This window comes from Haliotis cracherodii, unplaced genomic scaffold, assembly GCF_022045235.1.
Source record: "Haliotis cracherodii isolate W230 unplaced genomic scaffold, xgHalCrac1.p SCAF_21, whole genome shotgun sequence".
Taxonomy (NCBI): domain Eukaryota; kingdom Metazoa; phylum Mollusca; class Gastropoda; order Lepetellida; family Haliotidae; genus Haliotis; species Haliotis cracherodii.
The window spans coordinates 4,195,422-4,217,664 of record NW_027266277.1 but is presented as its reverse complement, the minus strand read 5'-3'; the positions used below and the strand labels follow the sequence as shown (position 1 = coordinate 4,217,664).

At 42.6% G+C, this 22,243-nt stretch overlaps 1 protein-coding gene and 1 long non-coding RNA gene across 2 annotated transcripts; one reads left to right on the top strand and one right to left on the bottom strand.

The window, feature by feature from the left end:
- Window positions 1-2,307: 2,307 nt before the first annotated feature.
- Window positions 2,308-3,389, bottom strand: LOC139470721 (uncharacterized). The gene is made up of 3 exons (XR_011653781.1): window positions 3,314-3,389; window positions 2,694-2,889; window positions 2,308-2,337 (listed from the first exon to the last, which is right to left on the bottom strand). It is a non-coding gene; the product is annotated as an uncharacterized lncRNA (long non-coding RNA).
- A 3,245-nt stretch (window positions 3,390-6,634) lies between these two features.
- Window positions 6,635-21,110, top strand: LOC139471039 (vitelline envelope sperm lysin receptor-like). The gene is made up of 10 exons (XM_071253340.1): window positions 6,635-6,650; window positions 8,068-8,102; window positions 11,028-11,073; window positions 11,617-11,807; window positions 13,146-13,303; window positions 15,519-15,664; window positions 16,859-16,943; window positions 19,221-19,371; window positions 20,156-20,231; window positions 20,773-21,110. Exons 1-10 carry the CDS (start codon window positions 6,635-6,637, stop codon window positions 21,108-21,110), a joined length of 1,242 nt encoding a protein of 413 aa, XP_071109441.1.
- The last annotated feature ends 1,133 nt before the right edge of the window (window positions 21,111-22,243 follow it).

The window sequence follows — 22,243 nt, the reverse complement described above, 5'->3', positions numbered from 1 at the left end:
ATACATATAGGATTTACACCCTACACACATAGGAGTCACATCTATACACATATAAGATTTACACCCTTCATCCATAGGAGTCACATCTATACACATATAGCATTTACACCCTACACCCATAGGAGTCACACCTATACACATATAGGATTTCCACCCATACACCCTTTAGAATCCACTCACATAGGAAACTGCAAACCGTTTCTGAACAAGTTGATTCGTTCTTCATGAAACACGTGTTGTCAGAAGACGACAGTTGTTCGGGGATTTGCATTGTATCGCCGCTTCAAACAGCCTATATTCGTGTCTGTTTTGCGAATGAATCAGCGTGGCCGATGCCAAACAGATCGAAACAGTATATGATTTACTGTACAAGCTTTGTAAATACCATGGAGAGGGAGTCCTAAGTTGGATAACTTGTTCCCAATCCATTTCAATCTGAATAAAATATGTTTAAATCAACAACAAAAATCAACAGTATCAGCAAAGCCTTGCTTTTATTGTCACCACACAATACCTTAGCTAGAAGTTACCAATATGGCGTGTTCGGAATACCGTCAGGGAGACAGGGATCAAACGTATTGGGGTGATCCCACAAGAGTCATTGATTTGTTCAGTCACTTTAATGCCGCTTTGAACAGTATTTCATACTTTGCTCACTTAAACTTCAACGGAAGGCACCATGACAGATTTGGGGATGGGTCTGTAATGATGACTATCACTGTCAGTTCGCCCCTGACTCCCGCCACCAGCTAACATAATGAAATAGCGAGCAATGACTCCTGACTTTTTCCCATAGAGATCGTCTGGGACATGTGAGACACTAAATTGTCATTTGATAGATTGTTTCGGACTATGCCACGCCGTATAAACGAATGTTTCACCAATCGTGGGGGCATGACACATTATCATTAAACATTCTGTTTAACTACACACCCTTGTCGTCTTCCTTGGTTGTTAGCACCCTTCCATGTTCTGTACTAGACGTGTTCTGTTAGTTGTCATGTCACACCTCCCTTTTTCATATCCATCCATCACCATCCTCACTCGATACTTCTCTTTATTTCTGTAATCATCTGTTATTCCGGAGAAAAACCTACTGTGTTCAGAAAGTTGATGTGGTCCCGCTGTAGATGAGTAGAGACCTCTTGATTTAATTTGGGACAGAGCCCTTAAATAATTGCCACGACCCAGAGGACAATTCCGACATCTCTACATTACGTAGAGGGGGATATACGAGGATACTCCCCTACTTAATACACATCTCTACTCTTGACAAACCATTCTTAAGACATCCATTAAACATGCAGTGTAAAGATCAGCTCACGACGGAGCATGTGCAACAACGGCAGAGAACACAATAAACTCTCCATTTCCTAAAAATAATGAAGCGCTCAAACAATAGAATGACTTCACAGATGTGTCTCATTCAAACAGTCATCAATCTGTGTCTGTGAACACTTCCATTCATCGGAGCCGTTCTCTGGCACCTGTTACCACTGCCCAAGAGCTCGAGGTTGCCCTCTGTTGCTACTGGTAGCTCGGGTTGGACGACGGAGGACAAATTCTCCATATATACCAGAATGCTTCTTAGACAAAACTCCAAGACAAACTAATTTATTATTTTGGTTGTGACTGTCTCTATATGTTTATTGTGAGATTCATCTATGGATGTTCTTATGTATTCTACACTGCCCGTCCTTCTGTAGGTGTGTTGCATTGTCAGAGTCCAGAGCTGTGAGTGAGTGAGTGTGGTTTTACGCCGCTCTTAGCAATATTCCAGCAATATCACGGCGGGGAACACCAGAGTGTGCTTCACACATTGTACCCATGTCGGGATTAGAACCCGGGTCTTCGACGTAGAGAGCGAACGCTGAAACCACTAGGCTACCCGACCGCCCCTCCAGTGCTGTGACACCCAGACCACGATTACACTACCCTCATCCCCATCGATGGTTGATGTAGTGAGTCAGTGAGTGAGTTGGGTTACTTACAGCAGCCTATAGCAATATTCCAGCAATGGGAAACACCAGAATGGGCTTCACACATTGTACCCATGTGGGGAATCGACCACGGACCTTCGGCATGACGAGTGACAAAACCGCCTCAACCTTCGACTCTCTATTTACAGATATCTTCACCAGTACACACGCACCGGTGCAATCAGAGGATGCCATTGGGATTCCTCAGTGACAACAGGCCAGTCCAAGACTGCAACAGCAACGTCTTTTGACAGCAGTACAGTACACGAGTCTACAAACAACAGAACACTAAAGTGCTCGCTTCAAACGTTTATTTGACAAGAGTGGCGGTTGTTCTTCGTAACGGTACGGCATTAATCTGAAAGAAGAAGAAAAATTAACATCAAGGTGTCAAATCAGCTCAGGATGTCAGGTCATTAGCACTTTTGGCATAACGTGAGTGAGTGAGTTGGTTCAACGCCGCTTTGAACAGTATTCCAGTTGTGTCACGGCGTGCCAGCCTAATGTGGAAGGAAAGCCAGAAGTGATGCAGGTCTTAGGTGAAACCAACGAGCGCGGGTTCAGAGCTGACAAACCTAGAAACATAATCGATGATTCGAACACATCTTAGATTCCTGACATGCCCAAGGGACAGAACTTTGGACAGCGAATTGCGAGACAATTTAATGCAACAACCGACTGATTAGATCAAGGGGAGAAGGGTGTATATATTACCTGTACTTTTATCCGGTTGTGGTGAGGATGATGGGAAGGAAGTTGGTGTGACTGCCGCCGCTGCTGCCGTGAGACATGGGGTAGGGGATGGGGATGGGAATGCCGTGTTTGCTGTGGTGGGAGTGGTGGCTGCTGTGGCTGCAACAGCTGCTACACTTACTACAGCCGCACGCCTCGGTGTAGACGGCCAGACACACTGATAATACAAACAGTCATCTTTACAACAAAAACAGACGAGGAGCATGACACAGACAAAGAAAGTGTAAATAAATGTTTTCTTCTTGATATATATGTTTTCTCTGTGGTGAAACTCACGAGCAAGGGAATGGTGCTATCAAACCTAGAAACACAATTAGGTCGAACCGGGATTCGAACCCACAATCACAGGTTTCTGGCACACCTAAGGGACGTAACTCTGCACGGCTTGGCCACTGTGACCCTGGTAATGCATCATGTATAAGAATGTGTATGTAGCCTGGAATTAACAATTATCGAATGATTACGTGGACAGCGAGGTTAAAATATTTGGTTCTCTGGCCACAGTGTGGGTATATGAATACATGACCTTATTATGTGTCAGTTAAGTAACATTAAACACTAACGAAATAACAAATTCTTACCCAAAATAAGACACAATCCCAACGCGAATTTCATTTTTCAAGTTAGATGTGAGTTTGTTTTTTACTGGAAAAACCTAGCATATTTATAGTTTCGACGACTATATACGCTTGTCATGTTAGTGCCGTCATTCGCCAACATAGACAACAGGGTGTCGCTTCTCATGGAGAAATACAGAACCCATAGGACGCTAATCTGATTAAAACAGCAAGGAGTGCGGTCGCTTCACTTACCCATATGATTTGTGCACGCGTGTGTCTACATGAAAATGACTCAACGTAAAAACTAGTTATATTTTTAACAAATGTCACATATTTCTGACTATATATACAGACATTTTACAGCTTACAAAATACGACAAGTTGTCCATTGTTTTGAGTTTGAGCTGACATCTGAATGAAAATGAAACTGTTTCTTATTTCCGTCCTTCTTCTTGGTAAGTAGAAATATTTAGTGATATGATAAATTATATACATCTTGCAACATTTTTCCCAGTCCTTAACTGAGAAGCAAAGGAAACTATACCTCTCGGTTGATTTTATCATATGGAAAATATTTTAATTTAGCGATATTATATTTAAAAAAACTGAAACAGGTGCTTAGTCAGCACTCAAGAATACTTCCACGTGGTTTTATTCTGTAAATATATATTTTTTTAAACTTTTATGTGTGAAGCCCATGTCTGGTGTCCCCCGCCGTGATGTTGCTGGAATATTGCTGAATGCGGCGTACAGCTATCAGTTATAAGCAGACATTTCACCATAATTTGTTTAAAGAACAAAATCAGAATTGTAATTTGTTCACCAATACTTATCGTTATCGTTCATCTTATCGTTCATCTTATAGATAGCAGTCTCACAAAAAAAACTTTGAAACAAATGCATAACATGTTCCTCGCCTGTTTATGTTGTAAAGATGACTGTTTGTGTTATCAGTCTGTCTGGCCGTCTACACCGATGCGTGCGGCTGTAGTAAGTGTAGCAGCTGTTGCAGCCACAGCAGCCACCACTCCCACCACAGCAAACACGGCATCCCCATCCCCATCCCCTACCCCATGTCTCACGGCAGCAGCGGCGGCAGTCACACCAACTTCCTTCCCATCATCCTCACCACAACCGGATAAAAGAACAGGTATTACATGTTTTCTGTAACTCTTTATCCCATCAAATTCATCGTTACACTTAAAAATAACAAAAGTAGAAATTGATACAAAATGATGACATACGGCTTTGTTTATTATATGTGTGTACGTCGTTACGCCCAACAACGCACCCCAGAAGAAAAATGCATTTAAAAAAGTGTCTTAGCAGCTATACATAAATCCTTCAATCATGATGATCTGATACGAATGCTGACTTTTACATTCAATGAGTACCTGTTGTTTTAAGTCTAAGTTATAAAAGAAATAACATCCTTATCATGAACACAAGCAAACAAATGATAGCAGACCAGTCCCAGTTGTTGTGGGAAGGGGCAACCACGCCGTCCAGATACGCCCAGGGCCCCGTTCCACAAAGCGATATTAGCGCGAAGATGATCGTAACTCCCATACTTTAACATAGGCTTACGATGATCGTAGCGCTAAGATCGCTTTGTGGAACGGGGCCCTGTAGCAGAAAGGGTACCTGCCAATTATTCACAGTTCTTTTCTGCTTTCAGGGGTGTACTGCACAAATAGTTCCAACATTCGGAGAAATGGAAGCTGGAGATGTTCATCTCTAATAAAGTTTTAAATCCTCACATTAGTTTTCTCATTACTGAAGACGGGGCTTGTCCTGATTGCAAACACCAGACAGCACAAGCTTGAATTTGGGATCAGAGCCATATCATCTGATTAGGGCGATACCTGTACCTTGTTGACTTAACAATGACATCACACATGAACATTAGGGTACATTGACCTCTGAGCCTTAGTTATTTAGCATTCCGATTACGGCGGCCGGTGAGTTGTCGCGTCTGTCCGAGAAAACCATTTGTTGATCACTTGAACGTCGGGGTACAATGTCATAACCAAGACTACAACGGACATAACTCTTGTATAACGACGCAAACCAAATAAAGCGTTGTAAAATGTCCTCCTGCTGCCATCGGCGATAACTCCTGCACGACTAACTATGGTTATTTCACAAGGGTTGATTTGTGTTTAATTATAGCCCGACCTTGTTGCTGTTCAGCATAGGTTCGAACCCCCGTGTAGATACTTTCTGTGCAGATATTTTACGCTGTAGTTCGTATAGATAACGAAAGGAACACATTGTTTTGTATTACAATAGTTTAAGAATACGTAATTGGGTATGCAATAATTTAATATCCTCGTCATATATTGATGTATAATAGAAATATAATGTTAAATGTGTAAAAGTGTCAAGTATATTTTGCAATATACCCCCGAAACTGAAAGTTCCCTCAAATTAACACTTTGAGTTGGTTGAGATACAATGAGATGCAACTCTGTTCGTGTTTGACCCTATCCCTGTCTAGTCCCAATATACAAGCTTCCATAGCTCTCTCTCTCTCTCTCTCTCTCTCTCTCTCTCTCTCTCTCTCTCTCTCTCTCTCTCAGATTTAAAGATGATAGTGTCTTGCCAGGCTCTACAATGTGAAATGTGAAGATTTAGAAAATTAGAAATCCTACCAACTTCTGTGCCGTCGCCGCCAATATTCACACACACCTTATCTACGCCAGGATTATCCTTGTTATGCTCTACTACCTTGTTTAACAATATCCAAGCTATATATGACGGCGGTCTGTAAATAATCGAGTCTGGACCAGACAATCCAGTGATTGACATCATGAGCATCGATCAACGCAGTTGTGATACGATGACATGCATCAACCAAGTCAGTGAGCCTGACCACCAAATCCCGTTAGTCGCCCCTAACGACAAGCATAGTCGCCTTTTACCTATTCTACCCCGGACTTTCACGGGTATACCACATTAATGAATCCTGTGGGTTTGGTCATGGAAGACCAGGGATCATATTCGGGGCTTTTCCGGGATACCAGCCCCCAACCAACTGACGCTGTGGCACCTATAAATGTACGGCCGTTTGGCCGCCTTTCACTGTAAATTCCCAAAAGTTGTTCCATGTGGATATCCAAGGCACAAGTATTACTTGTCCCAACTTGTATTTTCATGATTGAAATAAAACTGTTCTAGAAAAAAAACCAGGGGGGCAACTGCTGTGAACTTAACTGCAACTTCTACACTGGTAAATAACATGGCAAACCCAGGTGCGAGTGCGCATGCAGCAAACGAAAATCACGTGAAAATACTTTCTCCTCGCACGTGAGAAACGACGCAAGTCTCACATCACCGGCCATGGACCGACTTGCAGGTGAGTAAAATCTGAACGTATTTGATTGTTTCAAGGCTTTAAAGTCCCTATAATTGTGACGTATGGTCATGAAATATATTCATAAGTGTTTAATAATTAGGGTGTTTCATAATTGTGTGAAATTAACAACTAAATATTTAGTTACATCAGGACTAATCGCTCATCCCTTTATGAACTGCGAAATATATTTTATGCATTTTTTATACCGTTTTACTCTATGCATTATAGAATTTGTTCAGTACTTGTGATTTGGTAGCTTTTCGTTTAACGAAACGAACAGATAGAAACAAAATTACGATTATCTTGATGAGGGCTAGGTTTGCTCAAAATAGGCCCATCAACACGGGCAAGTAATATTAAGGTGCTTGATAAAAGTGTTCGAGTTTGGCCCAAAATGAAGAGAATACTTGCCCCGGGACATGCATTTCAACTAATTAACCATTTCAAAGATAAGACACTGGATCCTCGTGGTCTAACCTATACGTATATTACGCATTCGAAGGAAGAAACCAACTTTGACTTTTGTAATATTACTGAATAAACGAGACATTAATCCGAATGCAAAGTATGTTTAATGATGATAAAGACAAAATAATGTTATCATTGCCCTTACATGACCTTATCAGTTTTTTATAATTACAATATCCATATACAAATAGACACGCCATCTGGTAAGGTGTATATATTTAACTTGTACGTCAGGGAAGCGACTTTCTGAGTGAATTTGAACACCAATACACGTCATTGTTCAGGTATCTGCGTCCTTTCTGTTAGGTGGATTAGGTAAATAAAACCAACAAAACAATTTCCATATTCACAGAAAGCTCTGCTAAAAGCAGTCAGTTGTACGATTCTGATTATATCAAAACTGTTTTTGAATCACTGTCAAAAAATGGTGTTCGGGAAAATTGAGCGCATCCTGCCCAACAGGTGGCACCCGTCACAAACGCATGCAAAGGCAAGTCAATTGTTAACCCAAAAAAACACGGAGAAATATACAATTCGAAATAGGGAACTGCATCGGACAAGAATTTTGTCAGTGATGGAAATGTCTTTAACGTGTCTCCCATAAAACTTTTGAAAGCTTTACCGATATAAATGATGTATTTCTTGGAATGAAATCGTAATTCAAGCAGTCAATTCGTGTCGATTCCTGTCCCACGCCCGGCGATGACACTAGCATTATTTGTGTTGACAAAGGAGAGCATATTAAAGTCCTTGTGAATAATTACTCTTTAAAATGAAGCATGTTTGCGACTTTACACATGCTAATATTTTTTAAAAGATTCGTAAAGCGATCGCTGGATTGTCTGGCCCAGATATTGGTGGTGTATAACATTTGTGGTGTTTAACTGGGTATATAACGGTTGGTATACCATTGGGTGTGTGTATAACATTAGTGGTTTCCTTGTTTCAGAGCTCGTGGGCCCGACTCTTCTTGTACTTAGTCTGGTAAGATGAAATTGTTGACGCATTTACGTAGCTTGGCCATTCGCCATGATGTGATATAAACTGCACATTTCTGATCAGATAAAACACTCGTCGCAGTATTTGCTGTTGCGTTACAGGTGGGACACATATCCCCGTGGTAGCTATTTGCGCAGATGTTTTACCGTCCGTTTTACTTCTAACCTATCCGGGGCCAGGAATGGCCCATCTTCCCGAGGCAAGGGAGTTAACTGACTACAAAAGTTCAGTTTCCACCCTTGCCGAACTAGGCTGGTATTATGGAGTGACATTGTGGCTGGACTAACGAGTCTATGCTTAATCCAATCTAAATCTCGCAACGAAATCCGGTTCGTAAACTGTAATGCAGATTTTAGTCGATTGCAGGATTTGCATAGCATGTTCTGCCAACTCGTTGTCAACTATTGAAAATATCACAACTATCATAGTATACTCCGTTTGAGGTATTAAGCATAGGACCCGTGAAGATTCGGGTTAGATTAGGTCTTCAGCAACCCATGCTTACCGTAAAAGGCGACTATGTTTGTCGTAAGAGGCGAGTAACGGGATCGGGTGGTCAGGCTCGCCTTGGTTGATCCATGTCATCTATCCCAATTGCGTGGATCGATGCTCATGATATTAATCACTGGATTGTCTGGTCCAGACTCGATAATTTACAGACCGCCGTCATATGGCTGGGATATTGCTGAGTGCGGCGTAAAACAACAAACCAACCAGCCAACTATTAAGCATAGATATCATCTTCTGGTCCAACCGTGGGTAACCCTGATTTCGGGACGTTAGTCCTCCTGGCCATACCCTGTTGGGTTGAATGGTTAGCAGGCCCGTTATCTGCCTTCGTTTAGATACTGTTACTATTGAAGTGAAATCTTTACGAATGAACCTATTTGCGACGAAAGCTCTATAAGCAGAAATAGCTTACAGTTGTCAGTGAACTGTATATTCTGTAACATAGTATCTTCCAGAGCGTCATAGTCTAATTTTCACCATTGCCACATCAAGCTCACTTTCCTCTTCAAAATATGATTGGACTATCGCACATATCGATAGCTGAATAGCACTGCCGAGAAATCCAATCTCATTAAAGTCAGATCTTAGTGTTCCGTACCTTTGCACGAAGATCCCAGAACATCCTTCACAGGTCAGAATAGCCTTTCGCCAACTTTGACCGACCAGTGGAATGACTCACAAGAAGTTGACATGAGCCAATTAGGAAGCAGCTTTCTGAGCTTTACGGCAGGAGTTTCAAACAGGCGACATCCATTCCAGATTACGCTTTGAGAAAAATGTCAATTCAAACTTTGAAAACTGAACAAAAGAAAATTCTGATATGTCTAACAGATGGCCGAAATTGTATGGCAGTACTTCCCCCATGGAAAGTATCTTCTGTTCAAATGTCTGTCCCATTAAAGCGAGAGATAGACGATGTTTTTTACGAATCTGTCGTTCGGAATACCCGGTGTTAAGCTTTTTGAGGTTGCGTGAAAAGAAAACAAATTCCGACTGTCATGTTCTCGCTCTGGTAATCGACGCTCTGATTGGTCGAATAGGATGTCAGATCTTTTTCTTTTAGCGTCAGCGAGAACTAAGATCAGATTTTAGTGAGATTGTGAGGAATCAGTTTAACTTCTTGGCATAACCAAGACATGCTACTGGATGTTGGCCCAGATGTCTTTGTCTATGGCGCCGAAATTGTGGTGAGTTACGTAGCTTTTTCTCTTTTTGTAAGTATACGACTCAACATTTGCTAAAGACCACACCTTTGACAAAAGATTATTTTGGTCCTTAGCAAATATTGAGTAGTAGATCTTAGTTGTAAAGCCCATTTCATGGTTTCCCCCGTCGTGATATTGCTGGAATATTGCTAAAAGCGGCGTAATACCATACTCACTGTTGAATCAGTGCACATGTGATAGATAACAATGTTACACCAATGACAACAGAAAAAAATCATGGTGCAAATCAAGCTTACAAATTCTTTTTAACCATCTCCTGCCTGCTCTTCATGTCGTCTGCTACTTGGCCTCATGCACAGGTGAAGGGACCAGACATTTCTTTCCTCAATATTCAAAGGGTGATTACTCTTATTTCAGCTTTTAATGATTTGTTACACCACTGGTAGTGATGGGTCTTTTGGGGAAAAGCATATGGTATAATGAAATTATAAAAAATAAGCCATATGTATGATAAAATTGGTCAAAACATTGCATTTAACTGGACAAAAGCAACATCAAAGTGATGCCACAGTCCCCTGTCAGGACATCTTCCCGAGGCAAAGGGCGTTAACTGACCAGTCTCCTCCCTTGCCGAACTGGGCTGGAATTACGGAGTCAATGCATTGTCCATTCAAGTTCGCCTAACGAACTAGACATCCGATTCGTGAACATGGATTTCATCGTGCAGAATTTGGTCGACTGCTTGTGTAACGTCAACTGGGCGTCGACAGATATTTTGCTAATATTTTTTAAGTTTTTAATCAAGTTGCTCAAGTGATTTGATGCACTTCGCGGGGTAAAACCCGTTTTATTACATTATAGATTTTGATTATCGATCAGATCGTCCTGACTGGGCGCCGCCATATTGTTTGAAAAAATTGCAAGTGATATGAGAGATGGGATCTTATTGGGCAATAGGAGGAACATTGAAGGCACATAACCCGTAATGGCCACTAGTGGCGCTACGATCGAGCCCAGAAATTCCAGGTTGGTTCGGCAAGGGTGGAAACGGGACTTCAGTCAGTTAACTCTCTTGCCTCGGGAAGATGAGCTGAATATGCTGGCCATTTTCCAAGGAGTGATTTCGGACAGTTATCTTTCCGTTGTGTAGTGCTCGGAATACTAAGAGTTGTACGACTTTGCGGTACGACTTAAGGTATGAGAATGCAATTGTATTTCATTGTATATGCTTCAGTTAGGGCTGTCGGAGGGTATGATAGGTGACAACTACCAAGTTGAAGGTAAGATGCGATACCTGTCTTCATAGATAGAATCACCATTTTGCAATACTGACAAATAAACTCAATTGTAAACTGAGATTATGATACATTGACAATTGTACGAAAGCCAAATATTGCAACATTGATGACACACTTTGATATTTATCTAAATCGAAGTTTTGGGTGTTTTTCTCGTTATTTCTATTTCATTTTTGTCGAAATTTCAAGTATGTTCTCGTAACTTCGAATATTTAACCGTAATTTCAATTATTTTCTCCTCATTGCGATTATTTTCGAGAAAATCGATATTGCGAAAATAAAGAAGTTACCTCGAAATTTCGAAGAGCTGAAGAGCTATACATATAATTGAAATAGCGGGAAATTTTAATTTTAAAAAAATATGCCTGGCTTTAGTTACCGTCACGAGTCATAAAATGTTGAGCTGAAACAACTAGTATATATATAGTTTATCCGTTTTGGAATCTTTTGTGTAGAATTGCTTTAATGCCAACTAGTGCTAGTAATATCAGTGAGTTACTGAATATCGTTATCGTTGTTTTTCAGTCCAGTTTGAATGCCCGGCAAAACCTGGTGGAGTTGTCCGAGTGACGATTGTAACGGATGTCCCCGAAACCCACCCATACGCCATCTGCGATGGTCGCTTTGGCTACGATTTCATTCGTTTGAACACTCACACGTGGTACCTTGATGTCCAATTCCAAACGTCAGATCCAAGGAATGTTTGTTCTTTTGAGGTATGCTCATGCATGCTGCATCCCCTCCGAACGTAATTCTCCATTAATGTCATTTTATTGGTGAGGGCGAAGACTGCTCATCAGTGCGTGAACAAGAACGCCGCGTATGTCATTCTTCTGACTCCTTCGTTTGTCCAACATGTTAAGATCCGGGTTAGAATTGGCCTTCAGCAACCAATGATTGCCTAAGAGGCGAAAAACGGGATCGGGTGGTCAGGTTCGAAGGCTTGGTTGATGCATATCATATCCCAATTGGTAGATCGATGCTCATATGAATAACTGGATTGTCTGGCCCAAACTCGCTTATTTACAGACCGCCGTCATATAAATGGAATATTGCCGAGTGCGGTGTTAAAAAAGTACGGACCAAACTGTAACGTTGTGTTTGTCACAAATTGTAATCGTCTTATGTGGTGGCACGTAGCCCTGTGCTCAGCGCACAGATTATTAATCAGGTGAAGTTAAGCAACGTCCGTCTCGGAGAATTGATGGTTGGGTGACCACGTTCAGCAGTTTGACTTCTGATTATTTCTTGGGCTTCCGTCCTGCTCCACACTGAAGCACAAGTACCACATGTGGTGTCTCCTGGGGCAAGTGACTTAGTTCGAAATGTTCCTCTGTTCATCCATCAGTGAATGGGTACCCGGTAGGATGAGATGGTGGCTGTTAACCGTCTAGCGCCTCACGGGCAGCTTGGCTCCCCATGATCGTGCTCAATGATCCATTGACTGGGCACACGAGCTGTTATATGAGTTTGGCGCCATACAAAAGGACTTATTATTATTATTATCAGGCCAAGTTATTTTCTAATTCTTGGGACAATAAATTTAGTTAGACAACCGGGAAATTAACACATCCAGTTCGAAACATCCGGGTATAAAATAGTTATAGGCATAGCTCGAGACCATCGAGTTCGACTGTATGTTACCCTCAAGCTATCAACCACTGGGGGGCACGGGTGGCCCAGTCGTCTAAGGTGCCGCGATTCGCTGTGCAGAGTTTGTCCCTTGGGCACGCCAGAAACCTATGATTGTGGGTTCGAATCTCGGTTCGCCCCGATTATGTTTCTAGGTTTGTCAGCACCATACCCGTGCTCGTGGGTTTCACCGAAGTGGTAAACGTCTGAGACCTGCATCACTTCGGTCTTTCCTCCCACATTAAGCTGACACGCCGTGATATAACTGGAATACTGTTAAAAGCAGCGTTAAAACCAACTCACTCACTCACTATCAACCACTGGTCTGTCTGACTGGTCGATTTCGATTATTTTGTGACCGTCACATAGCTGGCCTGTGGCGTTCACTCATAAATGGACACATTTATTTGAATCTCTTCCAGCAAGGCGAGAGGGAAGAGTATGCCTTGAGCGTGTTTGTCCCTACGTCGAATGGGTTGGTGAGCACGGATAACCCAACTAAGAAGATCCTCTGCAACTATCAACCGAGTGTGGAATCCAATAAACCGAAGAAACTCTACATATCTCGCCTGACTGAGAGGTGGGTATTTCACATGCCGAGTCCATTATTTAATTCGATGGCATCAGGACCAGAGGTGGTCAGGATTTATCTTGCACTGCTTTATCGACGGAAACCCTTGGGTTTCGTCTGCAATCCTCTCTATGTACCGGGCCGCATTTCGGTACACCTACACTAATCCCTGGATCCATTCCCGTAGTTCTCGCAATCGCTAATGACCCGCCCTTAATTTCCATTTGCCAGTTTGTTTGGCTACGCTGCAAGGTCCAACGTACCAATAAGATTGCGAGATACAAGCCAGTCGTCCCGTGAAGATCCGGGGTCTTCAGCAACCCAAGCTTGCTGTAAAATGCGACTCTGCTTGTCGTAAGAGGCGAGTAACGGGATCGGGTGGTCAGGCTCGCTGACTTGGTTGATGCCTGTCATCGATCCAAATTGCGTGGATCGATGCTCATGATGTCAATCACTGGATTGTCTGGTCCAGACTCGATTATTTACAGACCGCCGTCATATAGCTGAAATATTGCTGAGTGCGGCGTTAAACAACAAACCAAACCAAACCAAAACATACAAGCCAGTCTCATTGTTTGGTTGGTCAGTCTCATTCAATATCATCGAGGTTGCGAGAATTGCAATGTTAAGAAACTGCTTGAAACGCTAATGAAAGCACTCAAACCATTTTTCCGGATGTCTTCATGACCATTAAAACTGGCGGTGGCTTTTGTTTCTCAGTAATACGAGTTACCACCCTTACCCTTTTCCATATATGGACGTTTCATTGGTTGGTAAAATGTTGATGAAAATCAAGGGCGGGTAATTTTCGGTTGCAAAAAACCAGTGGAATACCTGGATCCAGGGGTTAGTGTAGCGAGCCCGGGAGATAGAGGAAGGCCAGAAATAGACCATACCATTTGCCGAGATTGGAAGTGGCATCAAATGGCAACAATGAATGTTTATGATGTAGGTTTACCAAAATGCGATCGAGACCTGGTGCTGTTGTTGAGTGCACCCTGATCCAGTGACCGGGGTAACAGCATGTCTTTGAGCATGCCCCTGAGTTGTGCGCAATATAAATGTATTATTATTTTTGTGATTATGATTATTATTATTATTAGTGAGTTAACACTGTCACTAAACTCTAAGAAAATATGACGTAGACATCTGTATTCATGGTGATTGCCCCCGGTCGTGTAAGGCGCCGCCATTCAATGTACAGAGAACGTCCCTCGGGCACGCCAGAAAACTATGAACGTGGGTTCGAATCCCGGTTCGTCTCAATTGTATTTCTTGGGTTTGTCAGCACCATACCCTGTGCGTGTGTTGGGTTACTGTCCGAGTTACTGTGAAAAGCAGCGTTCAACAAAAACTCATGTTGGTTGAAGATTGCAATGAGTTGGGTTTAACTGGGATAATTTGTCATTAAAATCAGATCTCAGTTGTTCTCGCTACCGCTAAACAAAGGTCTGAGAACATCCAGTTAGGGTCACATCAGAATGACCTTTCGCGAATTTTGAACGACCACTGAAATAACAAACAAGAAGTCGACATCAGCCAATTAGAAAGCAGCTTTCTCGAGCTTTATGGCACTCGTTTCAACCTGGCGACGTCCATTTCAGAATACGCTTGAAAAATATGTTAACACAGTTCTCGAATAAAATTTTGGAAACTGAACGAACATTCCGGAATGTCTAATATATGGTTGCGTTTGTTTTTTGTAGTACAATGCAACGCCTCCTCCGCTCAAATGTTTATGAGTCGTACGCGTCGTTCGGAATACCCAGTGTTAACGTTTTCGAAGTTGCATGATTAGAAAACACATTCTGACTGTCACTTTCATGGTCTGGTAAGCGACGCTTTGATTGGTAGTTTGAAAGGTCGTTCTGACGTGACCCGTAATGGGATGTCCTCAGATCTTTGTTTAGCGATAGCGAGAACTAAGATCTGATTTTAATGAGATTGATTTGTCCCAGAAAATGCTTTAAAACTAAGTATGCTTCGGACTGTTGAATTGTGTTTGTCTTTCTTAACAAATATATTGTTGCAAGTGGATTTTAGAAAAATATATATTTAGACTCATAGTTTTGATTGATAACATATCTGGTTTTAGAACTGTTGCTGAAAAAACATCCAATCTCCATACACAATCTCATTCGACGGTGAAAATATATTTGGCCGACAGATTTTAAAGTTACATGTGTAAAATCACGTCAATATGCGCGTGTGTTTGTGTTTATAGCAAGAAGCCAGTAAAACTGTTGATAAGCCACATGGGGCCAGTTAGCAAGTCGGGCGTGGACCTGTTTCTTACAGACATCACCGGCCAGAGACTGAGAGGCAATTACCGTGTCGGCCGGCTCCTCAGGCTGAAAGCGAGACTCATCGGTGGGTACAGCTATCAGCTAATGCAAACATAGGTTGTCGGTCCGTCTGTAAATGTTCACAGGGTCTCTTAATTGTGAGTTACTCTTAAGCTTGGGGTGAATAGATATTTGGTGGAGATAAGGAAATTCTACACATTCGCGATCCTTAAAATTCGTGGTGCCTGTATTCGTTGATGTGTTGGAAAAGGTTATAGGTTTCAAAATCTCCAACACTACCACTTTGGCACCATGGTAGATGAACTGAAATACTGTTTGGTGCTGACCAGATCATTAATTCCGATACGATACCTCTTTGCGTCAAGATCCATAGAAGGTCGCTTTAGGTGAACTTTGACCGCCCAATCAAAATGGAGAATGAAGGGTTCTTAAGCCAATCAGTTAAAAGCTTTCTAAAATATTTCGGCTTCATTTCCTCACCGCCTCGATTCGAAAATTTCGTTCAACGCCAAAGAAATTCGTCACAGAACAAAGATACTCTCATAGTTCAGCCGTGAGCATGTAGATGTCATGACGTTCACAAGTGACAGACCCGTGAAGATTCCGGGGTAGAATAGGTCTTCAGCAACCCATGTTGCCGTAAAAGGTGACAATGCTTGTCGTAAAAAGGGAATAACGGGATCGGGTGGTCAAGCTCGCTGACTTGGTTGATGCATGCCATCGATCCCAATTGCGTGGATCGATGCTCATGATATTAATCACTGGATTGTCTGGTCCAGACTCGATTATTTACAGACCGCCCTCATATCGCTGGAATATTGCTGGATGCGCCGTTGAACAACAAAACCAGCCAACCACAAATGACAGGGCGTGTAAAATACCCATGATATAATCTGGCGGTCGTGTTTCGTATTTGGACTTCCTCGATTTTATTCAGATGTGAAATCACTCAATTGAGAAGCCTTGATGCTTATGGGCTGATGAGCATATTCTCCTGACACAACCTGTGCCAGAGGTATCCAATCAGAGTAAGAGATCTGATTGGTATGAGATCGGGTTTTATGCCGCCTTAAGCAACTTTCCAGCACTATCACGGCGGGGGACACCAGCAATGGGTGTCACACATTGTACCAATGGGGGGAATCGAAACCAAGTCTTGGAGCTTTGACCACCAAGCTACCCCGCCGCCCCACTGAGATTGGGTGTTAATCCTAGCTCTCTGATTTCAGTACTTATCATAAACGCTACTTTTCTCCAGGGAACTTTCCGTCTGAAACAAGCTTCCATGCTGTATCCTGTAACGCCATCAGTGGCAAGGAGACGTACACGGTACTGAATGCAGGGTAAGTAATCCATCTCATTTTATACGTTTTATAAGCTCAAAACTCCCATTTACAACCCCGACTATAGACTGAAATTAAGTTCCAGAAATAGTTACCTTATTTGATAGTAATATATAGGAGCGAGTTTGGTTTTACGCCGCTTTAAGCAACATTCCAGCAACATTCCAGCAACATTCCAGCATTATAATTGTGGGGACACCAGCAATGGACAACACATATTTGTACCCATGTGGGGAATCGAACCCAGGACTTCGGCGTCAGAGCGAACGCTTTACCACGTTGCTACTCCATCGCCCCGCTGATTGAGAAACGCCCGCGATATTCTGTGACAATTCACGATTTAACGTCTATGCACACATGCAAAACATATATAAGTGTACAGTGTTTAGTCTGTGCCTCGGAAACTTAACCATGACATCAGGATACATTTAAAAAGTTGTTCAGGCCTGTTTTGATACTGTTTTTGTTTGCCTCGAACCCGGGGTGTTTGTCAGCCAAACCTTATGTTTATCAACCATCGTCACAAGTATTAGCTTGATGTAAATAGAAAGCCACAGGGTAGTTTTCCATTGACTTGTGGACTCGTTGACAACTGCTTGGAATCGGAAGGTGTTCAAACTCCACAAGTGGTAGATAAGTTCTTGTAATCTCTTCAAGAATGCTCTTCATTTACTCGTTTGGATGTCATAAGAGGGATAACGTTGAGAATTGCCCAGTACTTTCCGTTTTACTTTGCACGTACAATCTCATTAAAATTTGTTCTTTCACACCGATACGATACTCCATTGTATACCGGACTCTCAAACCCTCTACAGATTCAAGATTCACGATTCTATTTTCAAGATTCAAGATTCTGTTTTCAGTATTCTTTATTTCAGTATTAGAGGCGTTGTGGCCCAGAGTACAATGCATTTATTCTAATCTATTTGTGGGTCTATTTGTGATGTACAATCATTCAATATGTGACGTAATACATATTTTTTAATTTTAATTTAATTTAATTTTGTATGTACATTCCTCAGATACATAGGAATACCTTTTATTGTTGAATATGTTGTGGGGGACATTAGTTCAATTGATTCTCATGAGAAGGAAGTTATGGTAATACTGGGAATGAATTAATGTTAATGCTTTTAATGTGAACAGACTAGTACCAAAATGGTCGTCGTACTCGGCAACAAATTCATCACAATGGTCACAGATTAGCAGCAACTGGTCAACATTAGTTTTCGCATTATTTTTATGAGAAAGAGTGCGAAACTTTGCTCGTTAAAACACTTGATGTGATACACATCTCTCGCGCATGTGATGGGACGGAAGATCTGAGCTTGTAATCTTTTGAAACTATTTCTGTATCTCTATATCCACACATCTGTTTAAACATAGTAATGAAACCTTAAGTCATGAGGCCTAGTGAGCTTTCTAAAACGTGTCGAAGCTACAGTATTCGAGTGAGCGAAACGTTTCAGAGCAACATCTGATTTTTTTGTATTTCGATTATGATCATTAACAGGCAGTTCCGAATGGGAAATAAGGATGCACTATATATGTTTTATACTCCCTATCGTTTCATGCCATCTACACCCTAAATGGTTATCTATCGAGGGAATATTGTGTTCTGTGTACGTTTTCGATATATCGATACATAAGTATTGTTCGGTACGAGATGCCCCAAGTACTTCATGCCAACACGTAGTTAGGCGATATAGCAATTCCACAGAAGATAGGACCGCCTCCTTTTCTAGTGGTAGAGCGTCCGTTCAGAGAGCGGAAGGTCCGAGGTTCGATCCCCGGTCGCGTCATACCAAAAGATGGTACTTGTTGTTAAACTGCCTGGCTCGGCATTAAGGGGCTAAAACAAGGACTGGTCGGCTCGGAGTCACTATACTGTGTCTGAGTGGGGTATTCATGTTAAACTGCGGCATGGTATCTCAATGTGCGAGCAATATAAATCGGCATCAGTCCGGACTAGTGCAAGCAAGCCACACACGTGCATGCAGGTCGCTATATAAGTGCAATAATCTTGGACGCGACGTTAAACCCCATTTCACCACCTCATCCACAGGAGATACCCTAACATAATCTATCCACTTTGCCTCATGCTCGGCGGTTTGACTTGGGCGACAGCAACCCATCGTACCCCGATCATCTACTTGTTGATCATGCTTCCGACCAGTGAGCTCTCAGGCCAAAACTCGGATTCGCTGTTATATATATAGCTTGAATAGTGCGGCGTTAAACAAAAAACAAACTAACAGGGAAGACCTTTTGTTTCAGATGTGGAGATGGTACAATATTTGACCGATACATTGGTTTCACAACCACAGGGAAAGTCTCCGTCAGCCCGATCTTCCGGTTCTTTCGAATGGGATGGTCCCTGCCCTTGAGCTTTGAATGTGTATTTCTCATCTGTAAGAACTGCGACGGGGTAGGCCCTTCCTTTGTCTTGTAAGGTATTTTCAGTCTGTGAAGCCATAACTGTCTCCATGTTGGCACAGGAACGCCTCGGTGGTTAGTTGGTGTAGTCTGTCCCGAGGTCGGGGGTTCGATTAAAAGATGGTATTTGTTTTTACCATGCCTTGCACTCAGCATTGTGAAGATAAGGACTGGTCGGCTCAGTATCCATGTTAAACTGTGACTGGTATCTCAGAAAGCTAGCACCACAAAACCGGACACGCGCACATCGCTATTTAAATGCGAAAAAATATTGAACGGACGGTAAGCTCCTTATAACATCTAAATATAAAGTTCACGTTTTTTCCTTTTTTCATGACCCTCCCTGAAAAGACAAAATGCAAGAAGCACTTTATAATAATATGTCCTGTTTTTGATGACCCTCCCAAAATATGTGCAAGAATTTCTGATGACCCCCCTTCATTGTCTCTTGGTGACCATTCCGTGATTCCCTCTGAATCACCTTCAGCAGGTCCCGGCACGCGAGTTGCTTTCCTTACCCTATATGCCTGAGTTGTCCTAAAATAGGTTCGAATCACTGATTATCCCAGATTGTGTCCCTTTGTCACCATCGGACCCATGTAACCGACTTTCACAAAAATAATCAACATTCATGACCTTCGACATTTTCGGTTTTTCATGTTCAAAACACACGCCCTGGTGGAACTGGTATACTGTTCAAAGCGAGTTAAATACGTCTCCTTGAACGTTACATTTGCTTAAGGTATGTCTGGGCATGGCTCTGTTCTGTATTGAAGGATTCGTGTGAAGACCAAGTCCGCCGGAGGCGTCATTTGGGCCCATATGAGGAGAATGACATATACAAGAACAAACGTGAGTGAGACTTCCGTAGTACAGGTCTAAAGTACTGAATAATTATTAAACCCATTAAAAGCAGCCCGTGCTTTGTGGTAGAAGCCCACTGAAAGAAAGACGATTGTGTTGCTACAAGGGCGTAGATTGTTGGTCCTGCTGTCAACCATTAGTCTTCCTGACAGAGGGACCCGTGAAGATCAGGGGTAGAATAGGTCTTCAGCAGCCCATGTTTGTCGTGAAAGGCGACAATGCTTGTAGTAAAAGGCGACTAACGGGATCAGGAGGTCAGGCTCGCTGACTTGGTTGATACATGTCATGGGTCCCAATTGCGTAGATCGATGCTCATTTGTCAATCACTGGATTGTCTGGATCATTGACAGATCGTCGTCATATAGCTGGAATATTGCTGAATGCAGCGTAAAACACCAAACCGGGCCAAGGCACAGACTATTTATAGGCCGCACGTGCATATGTAGAATAACTGATTGTGGCATATAACATGCAATCGCCCACACTACTGAAAACAATTCAGAGCCTTAAAGAGACTTGTTTGTTTCAGACATCATGACTGCAAGGGTAGACATTCCTGCATCCCGGCAAACCCATCTCACCAATGTGATTACACACCAAAGCCCAGTTGCTCCCGAGGACACACCTTCAAGAATAGTAGCTGAGGAGGACATTCCCGATTCAGAAGTGACAGAAGACCTCATACTGACCGTAGTGATGGCTTCCATCATTCCCTTGGTGTCTCTGGTTGTAATAATGCTGATCTTCATCGTCGCCATATCGCGTGTCCTTCGCTCCATGACGGTCATGTACAGGGATTTGAACAGACAGCATCAGCAGATCATCGACCAAGACATAAAGGAAGACATTAAAGAGGATGCTATTTGATGGGCCATTTGACAATAAACGGAGGAACGTATTCTGCCTATGCTCAGTGTTTTGCTTGAAATATACTACTCAACACTTTCTAAGGGCCATAATGGTCATCTTAAGTCAAAGACCCGTGAAGGTCCAGGTTAGAACTGGACTTCAACAAGCCATGGGGGCGGTGGGGTAGCCTTGTGGTTAAAGCGTTCGTTCGTCATGCTGAATACCCGGGTTCGTTTCCTCACATTGGCACTATGTGTGAAGCTCATTTCTGGTGTCCCCCGCAGTGATAGTGCTGGAATATTGCTAAAAGCGGCGAAAAACCATACTCACTCAGCAACCCATGCTTGTCATAAGAGGCGACTTACGGTATAGGGTGGTCAGGCTCGCCGTCTTGGTTGATGCCTGTCATCGTATCCCAATTGCGTAGATCGATGCTCATATCAATCACTGGATTGTCTGACCGCCGTCAGATAGCTGGAATATTGCCGAGTATGGCGTGTAACAATAAATATTATCAACCGCAGCCAGTGCGGCTCAACAGTGACATTCCAGCATTGGCGCCCGTGTGTCATCCGGTCGATAACCAGGTCGCTATGTGAACTCAGTTCCTTGACCTCACTATAAGATTACGCGGAGAATGTGAATTGTGGGTCACTGTCATCCGCCCCCGGGGTTGGTCACATCAACTGCGGCGATCTGATTGGTCCAGGCATGTGAATGAAATGTTATCTGTATGAATGAACGTCGAAACGTGAGTAGTTTTCCGACAGACCTTTTACTCGAGGTGAGCTTCGATAGCAGAATAGAGGCGATAGCATTAGGCACTTATACCGAGCGTATAATTCAGTTAGCCGACAGAGCTCCAATATAGTACGTAAAACCCGTCTTGTGTTGGAAATGTCGATTACTGTGTACCCATGGTTTGTAAAGACGGACCCGTGTAGATCGGTTAAAATTGATTTTCAGCCACCCGTGCTTGTGAGAGGCGACAAACAGAATGAGGTGGTGAGACTCGCTTACTAGGTTGATGCATGTTGTATCCCAGTTGCGTGGATCGAGGCCAGTGATGTCAATCACTGGATTGTCTGGTCCAGAGTCGATTATTTACACACCGCCACCATATCGCTGGAATACTGCTGAGTGCGGCGTTT

Coding starts and splice junctions, on each gene's coding strand:
- LOC139471039 (XM_071253340.1), top strand. Junction 11,808..13,145: donor GGAATGTTTGTTCTTTTGAG/GTATGCTCATGC, acceptor AATCTCTTCCAG/CAAGGCGAGAGGGAAGAGTA. Junction 20,232..20,772: donor TGACATATACAAGAACAAAC/GTGAGTGAGACT, acceptor TGTTTGTTTCAG/ACATCATGACTGCAAGGGTA.